At 40.8% G+C, this 15917-nt stretch overlaps 2 protein-coding genes across 2 annotated transcripts in view; one reads left to right on the top strand and one right to left on the bottom strand.

The window, feature by feature from the left end:
• Window positions 1-2599, top strand: part of LOC115819499 (transmembrane protein 109) — a 2843-nt gene extending 244 nt beyond the window's left edge. The window contains exons 2-4 of the mRNA XM_030783042.1: window positions 352-411; window positions 1308-1410; window positions 2241-2599. Of these exons, the coding sequence (XP_030638902.1) occupies window positions 352-411; window positions 1308-1410; window positions 2241-2599 (522 nt within the window). The remainder of the gene's footprint in view (window positions 1-351; window positions 412-1307; window positions 1411-2240) is intronic.
• Window positions 2600-4705: 2106 nt separating this feature from the next.
• On the bottom strand, window positions 4706-10198 carry LOC115824501 (uncharacterized). Its single transcript, XM_030788386.1, has 10 exons — window positions 10120-10198; window positions 9347-9361; window positions 8925-9052; window positions 8709-8844; window positions 7501-7758; window positions 6735-7034; window positions 6369-6535; window positions 5972-6055; window positions 5779-5850; window positions 4706-5643 (listed from the first exon to the last, which is right to left on the bottom strand). Exons 1-10 carry the CDS (start codon window positions 10157-10159, stop codon window positions 5461-5463), a joined length of 1383 nt encoding a protein of 460 aa, XP_030644246.1. The 5' UTR covers window positions 10160-10198; the 3' UTR covers window positions 4706-5460.
• Window positions 10199-15917: the final 5719 nt, after the last annotated feature.

Here is a 15917-nt window from a genome sequence, read left to right on the forward strand (position 1 = left end):
TTGACCTTATGACTTTTCACTCTACTTTTCACTCTAGCTTTACTCTGACTACTTTACAAAGTATGTAATGTTTCAGTTAATATCTCTAATCTGTTCAGACTAATTTAACTTTTTTTTTCCTGATGGCAATGTGTGCACACTCCTTATGAGTAACGCTTCAACTTGGTGTCCACTGCTCTCTTCTCTTCCTTCCCCCCCAATATTCCTCTCATCTGTCTCTTTAACGCGTTAATCCTCTCATATCCCTCAACCCTCCTCTACTTATTCCCCCTCTCCTCTGCCTTAATTTCAACTCTCCGAATGTCCCCACCCGCTGTACACCCGTAACACCCGACGCTCTTTTTGTACCAGAATGCAATAGAATACCTTGAGTCAGTCTTTGGTCCAGAGAACATCTATACAATTGCTATGGTAAGACCATCTCAAAGATTGAACTTTTTGCCTGAGAGTTCAGTAATTTAGATTGATTGTCGTATCTGTGTCTGTGTTTGATTTTGTGTATGTTAGTCTCCGTATGTGCAAATCGTCGCCTGTTTTGTGTTTGTGTGAGCTGCGGGCATTCTGTCATAAGTGAGCCCTCAAACAGGTCTGTCAGTGATTTAAACGCTCTGGGTTTGGACAAAGCTCACCCAGTGTCATTTGTGTGTTGTGATTTTGATTTACGTTGCGCTGGTGTAAGCACAACAACTTTGTGCGTTTGTCTGTGTGGGTATCTGTCCATATACACTAGTGACAGGTGCAAGTGACTGTCCTGTAACAAATGCTAATTGACCTTGAAGTGTAAAAGAGTCTACATCTGAACACATTTGGAGGAGGGAGGGGGGGGGGGGGGGGGGTGTCCAGCTGTCACTTGTACAAACACACACATTAGTGTATGTCAGTGTTAACAGTCTCTGCTTTGTGTCAGCAGAAATTTTTATGGCAGTTTAGCACATCACACACACACACACAATAAATGAGGGACTTAATTCCTTCACTAGTTTCTACCACTCAATCACGCAGTTATTTCTGTGACTGTTATATACAGATATGTCCTTTAATGAGTTTGATTGAGCTGTATTCATGAAGGCTATCTATGTAGTCTAATTAAATCATGTGTATAGTGTGTACCAGAAGAGCATTCAAAGATAGCAGGGTTAATGATCTTTAAAGGTTTGAAACTATTGCTCACCTTATCTGAAGTCAAGTCAGATAACAACCACATCTTTCAGAATCCTTTGCTCAGACATGCATTCCATACTGGAAAGTCAATTCCCGTTGAATCATTTGCATTCTCTCTCTCTCCCTCCCTCTCTCTCTCTGAATAGTTTGTCGAAATGTTACTGAGGTTTGTGGCCGAGGGGGCTGCCAGTGGACTCAATGTCATTGCTGCATATGTCTCTGAGATTCTTAGAGCCACAGGAGTGGATGGTGAGTAGTGGACCTGCTCTGCATATTCTGTACTTTAATCTTTTAACAGTTGTTGCTCACTTGTAGTGAGTTCCAAATTGCAGTCACCCTATCTGTAAATATGATTTGTAATTACAATTAAAAGTATAATTGTTTGCAGACCTTTGATCAAATGCTGATTGTTCTATTAGAAACTGAAGACCTAGTTAAAACGCTAAAGTACCCGTGTGACGTTTAAGCAGAGCATGAATGATTTTCTGCTGAGATATTTGTAGTGCTTTTTCATGTTTTGCACCAAAGTGATGTGTAAATTTTTAGAAAACTCAAGAAAGCACGTCCATTAAAAGTTAATGACAGAAAGGGAGGGATTTTGCTGTTTGTTCTTTTTTTGTGATACATGAGGGCGACAGAGAGCTCATGTCCTCGTGAGATAGACAAAGTGGGTACATATCTGACAATATAAGTGCATAGTTCTCACTCTCACGGTCTGTTGTTGCACAACAAGAGTTCAGGTATGCTGTTATTACCGCAGGCAACAGCTTCAACTGCCTTAATAACTGACACTCCCTCTGAGAGAATGACGCCCCGTGTGTATGTGTGAGTGCAGGTGTGTGTGTGTGTATGTATCCAGTGTTACAGTGTATTGTGCAACTGAATAGATTTACAGTGCTATTTTGATTACAGCGACAATTTGTTCTTAATACCAAGGGGTTTAGCCTGGGGAGGAAGCCACCACAGAAATAAAAAACTACTGTGTTCATCTTCCAACAAGTCTCAACCATAAACTCTCTTTTTTTCCTCCTTTCTCTCTCCCCCCCCTCCCCCCTTTCCCCATGCTTCTGCTTGTCCAGCCAAACTACCCTTCCCGCATTTCACCCCAGAGGGCGTGTCTTGGGTAGCCAAGTGGGCTTTGCTGGCTCTGATCGGTTACTGGTTGCTGTCAATAGTGCTGCGCGTTGCTGTGGCATTGCTACGGAGAGTGTTCTGGCTCTTAAAGGGTGCCGTGGCGTTGTGGCTCTTCATGCGGATTGTCAGTGACCCGTCCACCTCCACGGATACCACGGCAGCACGGCTGGCATTGTTGGTGATTGGCTACGCTGTGTTGAGCGTCGTCACGGCCAGCACAGGCGGAAAGGAGTCGGCCTGTCTGGAGAACCGGCTAAGCAGCCTGGAAGGGCGGATCAAACTGATGGAGAAGAAGAGAGACTAAGGTGTAATGAGTGTGATTGTTATAGAGGAGCGATGAAAAGGACTGATAGCAGAGACAAAGTGGTCGCTCTGTGTGTGTATTTTATTTTACTTCAATAAAAATGGTCTTTGGGTACTGTTTGCTATGAAATTATTGATTTTGGAAAACCTCAGCTCTGCACTCTTACTCTCTCTCTCTTCCTCTCTCCCCCCTCTGTTTTGTGTGAATATGGCTTGAACATTCTCAATTCTTGTTCAGACACTGCAAGTCCCTCCTCTGCTTCTGCTTGGTGACTCCATGTTGTACATATGTATACATCTAAATGTACAGAAAAAAACCCCAAAATTGTTAATGGACCATATAATTATCCAGGTAAAATATGTGAACACTGGAAATCTGTGAACAGAAAACAGTAGATGGCTTTTTCATTTGTGCACTTCTGTAAAAAAGGATTACTTCAAGCAGAATTGGGGGAACGTAGGAGGCTGGGAACTCAACTGGACTGATATTGGGCCTAAGCAACAGATTGACACATACTTAACACTCCTTCTTTTCAACCTGCACATCAAGTTTTGTTTTAGTATCAAGATAAACTTTTTGCTGTCTGTTAGATAGCTATCAGCGACAACAACAAGGCTTATAGGCTGGAAAAAATCATCTCAGAGTTGGAAGTTGTAACTGGTTGAAATTTTTTTTATATGAACAGAATGCGAGGCGAGTAGCGCTGATGCTGATACATGACTTCTGTGGATGAACACAAAGACGCCATGGCAACCTTGTTTCCTAGTAACGAAAAGCAAACTGCTCGCCTCTGCTGTGGCAATGATTCACATCAGCATTTGACTTTGATGTGAGATGATGTTTTGCTTGAAAGGCCCATCAATTTTTTTTTTTGTAATGTTTGCTGAAAACAGCACTGAGGAAACACCTTGTAAATAGTCCTTTTTTTAATTTATTTTGGCTTACAATACACACATGTGAGACCATTGATATCAAATCAATTATGCAACCACACAATAGTATTCTCAATGGGCTTTGGTTATCATCAACACATAATCAGTGTTAGGAGGTTAGTAGTTTGACCATATAAGGCAGTGAAAAATCTGATTTACATCAAACATGATGAATGTGTAATTTTACAGAGATAAATGAGAACACATTCAAACACAATCTGTGTGGAAATAGTATTTAGACTTTACAGTTTCTCTGAGTCAGAGGCATTAAGGTACTTTCTGAGAACAATGTAGTACACAAAAGTCAGGCATTCCAGTGAACATGAAGTACACAAGAGTAAAAACAGTTGACAGATATCGTCAGTCCCTAAGAGAGCTGGTGTTTTTTAACCTGGTCCACATTTATCAGCAGAGCTCCTGAGGAATATTAAGGGCAGTGAGTATATTCAGAACAGTTACTGAGATAGAAGCAGTGTCCTGTTCCCTTGTCTCCTGATGTGAACAAAAAGAGTTAAAGAATGTCAGCCTGACCAAAGGAAACCTCCAAGACCTGACTCCTCATTATCTGACAAAACAACTCAAAGAAAACAAGGTCATAGTCAGACCATTCCAAAGCATACAATGTACCTGAATTCATATCCATAAAATTCATATACACGTTTTTAATGATAAAAACATAACATAAATGGAGCACAGCATCACCAGACATAATACTGTTGAATAAAGTGAATGAAATAAAAAAAATTACTGCTGAATAAAAAGTCCACACAGTGTGAAGTTCATATTTCGGTAGAATGAAACGTTTTTGGAAAATTTAAGGCCCTCAGTGGTTAATGGTCACCAGTGATCAGGAGGTAAGTAGAGGTTAGGCACATTTACGTGGAAAGACATGTCAGGCAACAAGACAGAGCTACATTTACTTAGGTGAGTTGTGTCTACTTATTAGTTATATGTTATATTATATATAGTAACAATATATGGCCCAGGGAAGGGTTGGATAAAAGAACAACAGTTCATAAAATCACAAGTAAAGTATGTTTCATTCACCATAAATCATTCTAACTACATCTTATGACAAGACAGCAAACCCATACTATGCCACTAACCACTAATTAAAACCAAATTACTATCCTGTCAGCTGCTCTGATTTAATGAGGTTTTGCATTTCAAATGCTTAAAAAAAAACAAAAAAAAAAACAACAACAACTAGGCGCCAGTAGAAAAAAAAATCAGAAAGAAAGCCATTAAAATCCATATTAGCAAAAAGAGTATTTGTAGAGCTCCTGTAGTGTCAAGAGTGATAATACTCCCAGATATGAAGTGAGCTTAAGTTATTAAAATTGAGAAAACCTAAGAGACACATATTCAGTCCACATATAAAAATTATATATATATATATATATATATATATAAGAATAACCCAACTCAAAAACAAAATTATAGGCAATAAAGGTAAGGACTGGACAATTGTACATTAGAGCTGAAGATTACCCACAAGATATGACAAAAAAATGCACAGAGTCTGACTTCCCACTGGGATGTGATCTAAAGTTTTATGGCTTTGAATCAAATGCACAGAGTCTGACTTCCCACTGGGATGTGATCTAAAGTTTTATGGCTTTGAATCAAATCGGTAGATTTGGTCATAAACCAAAATGAAACCACGTCTGATAAAACCCACTTAGTCCGGTTTTGGATCTTATGGATAACTTCTGACATACCTCATCACTTTGCAATTGACTATTCTATGGCCTTCAATTTCCATATTCAGTTAAGATACAGATAAGCATATATGTATTCACACTTGAAACATGGAGACAAGTCAAAGGTTTCTGATCCAGTTCTGGGCCCAGACAATCTCCTTTAGAGAAATCTGAGATTCGCACTGTGATTCTCACCAGAGCAACGAGAACATGACACACATTAGCGCTAGAGGAAATTGAGTTTATCAGAATTGTAGACATGCTCGATGGCTGTGTCTGAACTGAGGGGGAAAGAGTCTCCGTATTGAACACCCCCCCGAGGTTTAAACTGGCTGCCTGGATCAGACACGTGTAAACAGTCTGTGTCCAGAGAGAATGTGGGTGCAGCTTTTGTCTCTGCATCCGACACCTGGGAGAACAATAAAATAAAAAAAGAGAGAATGAGGGTTGTAGTGTGAGTGTAAAAGAATGTTTCTGAGCATTGTTTGACTGTTGTTTTTATGTGTGTGTGTGTGTGTGTGTCTGTCTGACTGTTGTTACATACCTCAGGCTGTGGTGGTACTACACAAGCTGTCGTCACAATCTCGCTCGACTCATTTTTCTGAAGTGTGGAAACCTAAAATGATATTTATATAATTAAGAACAAGGGTGTGACAAAGTGTGTGGATTAAGATGAAAATGGAAACAAAACAAAACCAAACAAAACCAAACCAAAGAGAGTGAGCTAGTAAACACACAATAGGAGTGTAACCCCAGGTGGTGCTTGAGCCTGTAGCTGATGGCTGACTGGAGTATCCTGGAGGTGACACAATAGCAGGATCCTACAAATTAAACATACCCAAACAAATTAAATACATATCACCATCGATAACATCCCATTCTTCATATTCACTAACAGAAAACATGAACATTACCGTAAACCTAATCAACAACCACAAATGAAATTTATCTTTCCCCATTAGTTTTAACCAGAGGACAAGCTTTTCTTTTTTTCTACTTCTTCTTTTTTTTTAAATGAGCTACTAAGGCCCAGTCTGAATAAAAGAAACTCTGAATCTCTGACCTGCATGCTGGCTATCAGTGAATGGACTTGTATTTGTGTATAGATTGGCATGTGTAAATCAGAAGCCTCACGTGGTAGTAAACACGATGTGCAGGGTCAGCAGGCGGAGCTGGAGTTTCTGAGGGGGTGGACGGCTTTCTTTGCTTTTTACAGCACTTCTTTTTACAAAGGCAACACAGTACAATGGCAAGGAAGATGACAATAAAGGGAATCATGATGTATTTGGCAGTGTTGCTATCTATCGAGAGAGAGAGAGAGAGAGAGAGAGAGAGGGAGAGAGAGAGAGAGAGAGAGAGAATATGTTTCATGAAGAAGATGCATTACAAAAGAGGACAAGGAAGCAAAAAGTCTCTAAGAGATACTAACTAAATTTGAAATAAGCCAATAAGATTCAAGGAGTGTGCTACTGTGGGCATAAATAAAAGCAGGCCACTGACCAATCACTTTGAGATCTATTCGGCGCACAACATGTCCTGTGGAGTCGCGAACTTCGTAGATTCCAGAATGTTGGGTTTGGAGGTCCCATAACTCAAAATAGGACATGGAGGGCCAGTAGTTATCCAGATTATAGCCACCTGGGAAGAACTTCTTCGCCTCATAAGGCATGTAACCCTTTTGAAACACAAGCATATCTCTCTCTCCCTCCCTGAGCAGGACAATATCAGTCTCAGATGGATCCCGTGTTATTTGGATGGTTATCTCACTGTTCACCTCAGCTGTGAGCTCAATGTCCTCCGCTACAGAGAGAGAGAGAGAGAGAGAGAGAGAGAGAGAGAGAGAGAGAGAGAGAGAGAGAGAGAGAGAGAAAGAGAGAGAAAGGCAGAAAAATTATAAGTTGATTTTAGGTTCTACTTATGTATAATCAGTAAGCGATTTGTAGGGGATGAGGGGGGATGCCACCCCCCTTGTTAGCAAAATGTCCAAAATGCATCCCCCTTGTTAACCTGCCATCCCCCTATATACTCTATGGCGTAGTGTCAGCGACCATTGGGCCATCTCCTCTGTTGACCATTGGGCCATCTCCTCTGTTGACCACTGGGCCATCCCCCCCATTAAAAAATAACAAATCACCTAGTGTGTCTAACCTGTTCTCTCTTTATATATGTCCCTATTTTCACCATTTTAGGTCCTTCTATAGCTTTCTCCATCCATCTTTGAGCTTTTACATTGTCTGTATCGTCTTTCTCTCTCTCTCTCTCTTACCAACAACTTCCAGATGAGTTCTGGACACCATCCTCCCATCACGGTCCCAGACTGTGTAGTGGCCCTGGTCAGCTGATGTCACACTGTCAAGAATCCACTGTTGGTTCCGGAGTGCTCCCCTACTCGGCTGATGCCTCGTCCTGCTCCACAGCTCAACAGGAGAACCAGAGCGAGAGGAGAACTCTAGGCTCATGCTCCGAGATGGCAAAGAAATTCTGAAGGAATTTCCGTAAGTCAAAGACCTTTTGTTAGAGCAGTCTAAAAGGCAGAATGGGGGAGAAAGAGAGCAAGTGAAACACTGGAAAATTGGTAGTAACAGAGACTTATGACCATCTGGGTACTTACTTACACTGCTACTATTCTAAGTACTTTTACAAATTGGGTTACAGTTCTGTTCCACTTTCCCTTCAGGTTTTTTCTTTTTTCTCTCTCTCTCTGGGCGGCATCATTGCATTGCATTTCTTATATGCTGACATATACTTTGAAATATTATATGTTTGTAATTTCTTCAATGTTTGAACCGGTGTGCAAAAATACCCCATGGTAATCGGGTGGGGAGAGGTCCCATCACTGCCCCAGTGTTGACTGAGCAGTAAGCTCTTACGCTGGTACTATGGAATACAGTTAAAACTTGTGATATGCATAACATACCATACGTATGTTATAACATACGTATTAATCACATCCTATATGCATACGCAATCTACAAACAAAAGCTACACCACCCTGTACTTCTGATTACAGAAGAAGTACATTACATAATCTATAGGTACACACTCAGCCACACTTTATGTCACAAGAAGCACTTAAAATAGCGATATACACATTCCACAATCCAGTCACAGTTGAGAAGACAGTCTGCAACATGAACACACACACAAACACACTGCTCAACATAGCAACGCGCTTCGCCTATCAACCCAGTGCTAAAACCAGTACAGCCACAAACCAACACTGCACCTCCAGTTTGCTAAGCTGGGCCTTTTGAATGCAAATCAGTGTAAAAATGTAAGGAATCACCCAAACAATAACCTTTTCCTTCATTCATATTTAAGCATTTATTTCTATTTCTCACAAACCCAGTTACGGAAATTGAAGAACACCATAACAATTTGTTAATGTTCATTTTCAGAGGACCAAAAAAAACCCCTTTAATTTTGAGGTTTACATGGGCTCTAAGGGGATGATTAGGGTTAATTTCCTCTCACCTCTGATTTTTAGTTCGATGGAAAATTGAAAAAGCTTCTGGTTCAAATACTCCATGTAGTATGTCCCTTCATCCCGTTCTTTCACTGCTCGAATGACGAGTTTTGAGCCTCTCAACTCGTAATGAGGGTCATACACCTGAACACATACACATATCATTTGTAATATGCCAAAGCAGAAAAAAAAATCATTTTGTTTTTCCATGCACACCCAGGTACCTCAGTTTCATTTAATAGCAGGATCCTGTCAGCTCCAGGTTTGTTTGGGGTGAAGTATATGCGGTTATACAAATAGAAGTCTGAGGAGATTTTGAACTCATCACCGTAGCATACAGTCTTAGCCCTAACTGTGGATAAGAGGGGGGAGGCAAAGAGACAGAGAAGACAATATTTAACGTGTATTTTATACAACAGAGGACAGAAATACAATATTTTCACATAAAAAAAACCTGCTGAAAAAATATCTACAACTGTCTTCCTTATGCTCACAGGTTGCAACATTAAGATGCTCAACCTAACTTGGCCCTTTCAGAGGTCATTAAGCAGCATTTCCACCAGTGGTTTTCATATGTTACGTCACACCGTATTTACATCAAACCTCAAAGCAACCGTAAGTCCTCTTCATGGGAAACGCAACTCACCTTCCAGGAACAATTCTAAAGTACATGAAACAGAGTGTAAAAAAGAGGAGAGAGAGAGAGATTTTCCATTAGGTGTGTGTGTCTGTGTTTTTTTTTCTCTCTGCACACTATCCATGTTCAACTTCATTATTAGTCCACCTCATCAGTAAGTTTTCATGTTTTAAGAGGATGCCCCACGATTCTCTAGTTTTGATAAGCGTTTTCCTACGTCATGGTGAAGAGTTTGCAATCAGTTAATTTGTCGCGTGAGGGCAGTTTTTAAAATTGTGAAATATACCCACAGGACATGGAAACATATAACGGGACACGTCTTGTGCCTGAGCGATCGTATTTCACATATTTCACTTCATGGGTCGAACCATTTTACCAACCCTAACCATCGTAGGCTATGATTAATATAATGTCCGTATTAATACAATGTCTGTATACACCATCATCATTTTCTGCGCAAGCACATGTATCTCTATAATTATTTGACGTTATCATGAATTAGGCTACATATATAAATGAGCCGTTGCTTAGAAAACGTCAAGTTAGCTCTTAGTTAGAACGGAACATTTTGTCCTGAAATCATAGGACGTGCTTGTCTAAACACGATCATCTCGGGTACTTTCGCTGCATCTGAACTATCAAACAAAGACAACGTCCTGAAAGTCTTACTTCGGAAAATGACTTGGGAATTACAGAGGCGTGAGCAGAGCATGGGTTTTAGGACCCACCTTCATATTGAACAAACTTATTAACTATTAGTTTTGTTTTAGCAGGTTACTTACCCCCACAAAGCAGGACGCACAGCACCAGCCATTGTAGCATGATCTACAAAGAATATACAAAGAAGCATCGTCAGTCATCCACAAATTGTAACGTATCATGGACTCAGGATGAATTGTCACATTGCTCAAACCAGTTTTAAGTTGTGCATGCTGCAGAGATAGGACCCCTCCCACCAATAACCCTTTCGTTTCGGAGCGAATCCGTTCTTTTTACGCAGGGAGCTTTCTTCTTTTCACTGGTTTGTGCGGATAACTAAGAAAATATGTCGAGAACCAGCGAACGTTAGATAATAGTTCGTCTGATCAAATAATATATGCCCCGGAACGTCAACATTGAGTAACGACCTCAATTCGTCAATTCAGTTCGATAGTTCAGTTTGTCTGTCATAAATCCAGGACTCCGAGACAGTTAAGACAAAATTTCTTCAAGTAATTTAGACAGTGTTCGATGATTAAACACACAAAAAAACAATTTTAAGGAAGCCGTAATATGTTAACCTACCATGGCCATTTCTACTGTGGCCCACCCCTTTGTTTTCGTAGCACGCATTGCTACAGTACGTCAAGCATCAGCGTATAGACCGACGTAGGACACGCCCTGCGCAAGCCAGCACAACAAATGAACGGACAGCTAAACATGGCAAATCTGTCTCCGTCAGGTCCGATCTAAACACATATGCAACTACTGTCGACCTTCAGCGATTTCAGCGTTTGGTTTTGTGCTACCTTAATATCTGCACGTAAGTTTTTTCCTTACTAGTTTAGTGAAATATTGAGTGTTTTCGAAATCAATTTTATTGTTATTCTAAACTCAAGAGTTCAGTATATCACTCCTATAACATGTCATACCCATGCATAAATACAGACAATATTTTTTGACTCCTTGCAGTTCCTTTTCCCTGGCTTGTTCTTGTAAAACGAACATGTATTTATCTCACGAATTGAAGGAGCACCAGTTTCCTCACTAAGTGAAACACACGCAAATGAAGTATGACAATGTGAAACAAACAGTGGTGTCTGAATACCTATACCCGAGGTCCCCATGAGAGAGACTTTGCGTAATAATACTATGATTTTTCACGTTAAAGCAAACAAATGCTTTTCCCCTTTAGACAATGATCCTGCTTTTCCTGATGCTGTTTTGGGGCCCTGTGTGTCTAGGTAAGGGTTGTTTTCACCCGACTTCACGTGGATATGAAAACTGGTCATATAGGGCTGATGATACTTGTCTTAGCTTTAACAGCCCCTCTGTTCATTCTCTTTTTCTCGTTGTCTCTGTTATTCTTCAGGTTTTCCTTCAGGTAAAATTGTTGTTTGAAATGTTTTTTTTTTGTACCACATATTCAAGATTGACACATTCTGTACAAATTGTTTTATTCTCATTACATTTTGGCTCTTTGGCTTTCTTTCTCTCTTGCTTTACCTCTTCTCATTTGATCTTTTAAGCTGTATGAAGTCATGTTTGTTTGTTTTTTTGTTCCATGATCCATCTCCTAGATATTCTCTGCTTTAGTCACTCTATTTCCTTCTCTCATTCTCTTCCTGTACTCATCTTTTTACTTTTTCTCTTCTAGGCTGGAATGAGGATCATCAAGTTGTTTGTGCTGGAAGGGATTTCAGGGTACCTGTGTACTCAAGATCAAGGGCCGTGACCTTCACTCCAAGTTCACCTAAAGGACCAAGAAGAGTGCTACTGGAAAACAATGATGTGAGAGAGAGAGAGACAGAGACAGAGTGCATGTATGTGTGTGTGTGAGAGAGAAAGAGAGAGAGAGAGAGGGTGGGAGAATGTGCATGTGGGTTAGTGCTGAAGTGGGTGAGTTTCATGCGCTACCTGTATGTACTGAGTGTTTTGACTATTAATATAGGAGCGTGTCTTTCTGCGGTGTGTGTGTGTGTGTGTGTGTGTGCAGTTGAAGGATCAGCGGTATGAGTGGATGAGGGACATGACTCTGCTGGTCAGAGAGGTGACACATGCGGATCAGGGGCTCTACGCCATCAAGTCTTTCAGCACTGGCTTCACATATGAGACCATCCAGCTCACTGTCTCAGGTACGTGACCCGGTGACAATGCTCTGGCGAAACTAATGTCTGAGTCTGTCTTACGTCAAACACTAACACCTCTCTATGAAAAATGAACACTTAACACTATACCGTTAAGTACTTTGCTGTGTAATATCTGATTACTTTAGATATTTGCATGTGTGTGCGTGTGTGCCTGTGTGTGTGTTTTGATAATGCACTTCCCAAATCAGTGTGATTATTTAATCATTTCAAGCTTTCTTTCCTCCTTTTCTTCCTCCTCACTCATCCTTCTTTCTCTATTTTTTCTTTTCTCTCCTGTGCTTTCAGAATGCATCAGGAAGATAAAACGGCATTATGGAGAAACCCTGAAGCTGAACATTCCCAAAGAAGGAACGATACTAGAATTCTACCCTCTGAAATCTCCTCCTTTCTCTCATTTTCTCACTCCCTCGCCTTCTTTATCTCCCTCTCTCGCTCCATTCTCTCCACTGGTTCTGTGGAACCACACAGACCCTGAGGGTAATGAGAGAGGAAGGGGGCAGGTTAAGGATGGCTACTGGGTCACAGACGGCCTTCTACCAATTGACCAGGGCAACTATACCATTAAAGACAGCGACGGCAAAGTCCTTTCCAGAGCCAGCCTTGTTGTTACAGGTGAGAGAGAGAGTGAGAGAGAAAAGAACCACAACATTTACTCAACCGCTACCTGCATAGTCAGTAAATCTTCTTCTTCCTCCCCACCTCAATCTCAAATTCTCCTTGCCACGATCCCTTCTGTGCATTTCTATCTCTTTCTATCTCCTGCTAACGTTTTTCCTCCCTCTCTTACTTTTTCTTTTCTCTGTCCATCCCCTCATTCAGCCCACTCCTTTAATCTCACTCTCTTTAGTAAGGAGTCTCTGTTCCTGATGCTGTTTGTGCCGGTGGGCCGAGCTCGACTTCTGTTCAAGCCTTCGTCCTCTTCTCCATTCCACTCCTCTGTCCTGCTCCAGAACGGATACATTGTGGAGGATGACCCGCTCTACCAGGGCCGACTCTCTCTGGAGAGAAACAGCACAGGGACCTTTGTCATCATTGCCATGCTGAGTGAAAAGGATGATGGGACTTATGATCTGTATGATGGAGAGGGGACTCTGGTGTCCAGTACACTGCTTAGAGTAAAGGGTGAGAGGTCAACCTGCCGCAGGTCTTAATTAAATAATGTTTTTATTGGCACAGCATCAGCTGAAATGTAAGATATGTGTCTTGTTTTTTCAGCACAGTTTCATTTAAGTTTTCTTTACACATCACTAGATCACAATGTATACGGCGAATGTCCTTAAAATTTTGGCTCCGTTTCTTTCTTTCTCTCCTCAATTCCTCCTTGTGAGTCTCTCTCTCTCTCTCTCTCTGCCTTTCTGTCCCTCTTTTTATTGTTCTCTCTCTCTCTCCCTCTCTCTCTCATTGTCCCTGTCTGTAGATAAACACATCAGGTGGCGGGCTGTAATAAAGTCAATTACTGTACCGTCAGGGATGTTTGCTTCGCTGGCTGGTTTTATTCTCTTCATGAAGAGATACCCAAGCTGCAGCATTAACAAAATATTCAGTGGCCTAAGGGACCGCGACAACACTCCCAGTGTTAACAGACCCAGAATACTTGTTCAGGTTGGTGTGGCGCGTGCGTGCGTCAGATTCTTACTTCAAGTGGCCTTCTATACAACGCTCTGTGAACTGTTCTCTGACTCTGTTAAAGTGGTCAGTTTTCATGTTTTCATGTTATGCTATGACTTCTGCTGTTTTGTTTCCTCAGGATTGTCACGACATTGTGAATTATTCCAGTTCTCCACGCAGTGGCAGATCAAAATGGCTCTCCAGCCCGTCACACACTGTATGACTCCATTAGTGAACATGTTCTCATTTTAAACTCTGACAGGCACAGCAGTCAGTTGCTGTTGCACTGGTGTAATATGATGTTGTGTGTGTGTGTGTGTGTGTGTGTGTGTGTGTTTTGTCTGTGTTGTTTAGGCCTATACTCCTATCACTGAAAATTCGCAAAGTAAACTCTCTTTACCGGTAAGAGGGCCAGAGAAAGAAGGTGGAGTCAGGAGAAACTCAGCTGTCAGTCACAGCATTGTTGATGAGGTAGACTGCTCATATGGTCATGTCTTGTCTCTTGCATATATACACAAATATTCAGTCAAACACACACACACACACACACACAAGGTATCGAGAGTATTTACAAATGTTGCAACCACATGTTTGATCAACTCAAAAACATATGATCTTCAGATACACTATATTCTCTGTGTCTCTCATCCATTCATTCTTAATCATTATTTCCTCCTTTTTACTCTTTTCCTTTCATCACAAAGGCTGCTTCTGAGGAGAAGGTATCATTCTCGCTTTCCGAAGCCTCAGACTGTCTCCGCTCCTCAGAGTCCTGTGCTCAGTTTAAGATGGAGAATAAAGCAGGTGCAAAGAAAGCAGGAAAAGAAAAGGACTTCTTCTCCACCTTGCCCTTGGACACAGACACATCAGACATCTGCACTGTCTATACCTCCAACAAACTGAACTTCCTCAAATGAAAAAAACGGTGAAATAAGCAATAGTGAGAATGAAGGTACAAGAGTTTGTTTGCGTGCGTGCGTGCATGCGAGAGAGAGAGAGAGAGAGAGAGAGAAACTGTTGGGGATAGAAAGAGGGCATAGCTGGCTTTACAGGAGTGAGGGAATAAGAGAGAGACAGAAATGCAAGCAGGTGAGTAAGGTTATGACTTTTTTCGACTTTTTTATCTTTTATAACACACACACACACACACACACACAAACACAAACACATATGTCCTGGCTGTGTTGGATCGATGAAAGCCCAGCCTCATGTGGCCAGATATTGAATTGTGACACTTAACTATTCACTGATAGCTGAATAACGTGAAAGCCTATGCTTGTGTTTTTATTTGATTTGAGTCCCTCCTTCTCAGATACAACACTTACCCTAAAATGAGTGTGCTGTCTGTGGCAGCCAGGCCCACAAAACTGACCACAGAATTAACAGCTGGCTCCATGAGACAGGTGAATAATTGATACAAACAGTGAGTGTCTGTCCATTCCTTTTGTGTTTTGCACCTCAGAAAGCTGTATGTGACTACCTCTCAACTTTGAAACCCTGCTGTTATCCTTTTAAAGTGTGGAATCAGTGTGTATTATAAATATTGTGCATTTATAACAGCTGGAATATTTTTTTATGATGAAATAATGTTACTCTATGATGTAGGGATAAAAGCAATAGAATATGACTGAAGCTTGGACCAGAAACTAATGTTTGGAGATATTGTGTGAAGGAAATGCTGTAAAAGAAACTGCAAGGTTCTCTAACAGATATTTAATATTTCATGAACTAATTGTCACAATAACCACTATTTAATCAAATTTTAACTGTTGTTATGATTTTATTGTTTGTGTAGTTTTCCAATCCAGGGAGAGATGCTCCTTCTTTTTCTCTTTGTGTGTTTGTGTGTGTGTGTGTGCGTGTGTGTGTGTGTGTGTGTGTGTGTGTGTGTGTTTAAGTCAACTGCTACTTATTTTTAACATGCAGCTAATATGGCAGCTAATTTTGAGTTGTAACATAATTTGCATTTCATTGAGGAAAATAATATAACTGAATTATTTGTATGCTGCTAAACTTATATAAAAATAGACTGGAACGGGCTATCCATCTTTTTGAGAACTTTGAGTCACTATTTTAAACTTGACAGTTATCCTCTGTTCTGTGGTAGACTCCAATCACACTAC

Source organism: Chanos chanos, chromosome 1 (assembly GCF_902362185.1).
Source record: "Chanos chanos chromosome 1, fChaCha1.1, whole genome shotgun sequence".
NCBI classification, from domain to species: Eukaryota; Metazoa; Chordata; class Actinopteri; order Gonorynchiformes; family Chanidae; genus Chanos; species Chanos chanos.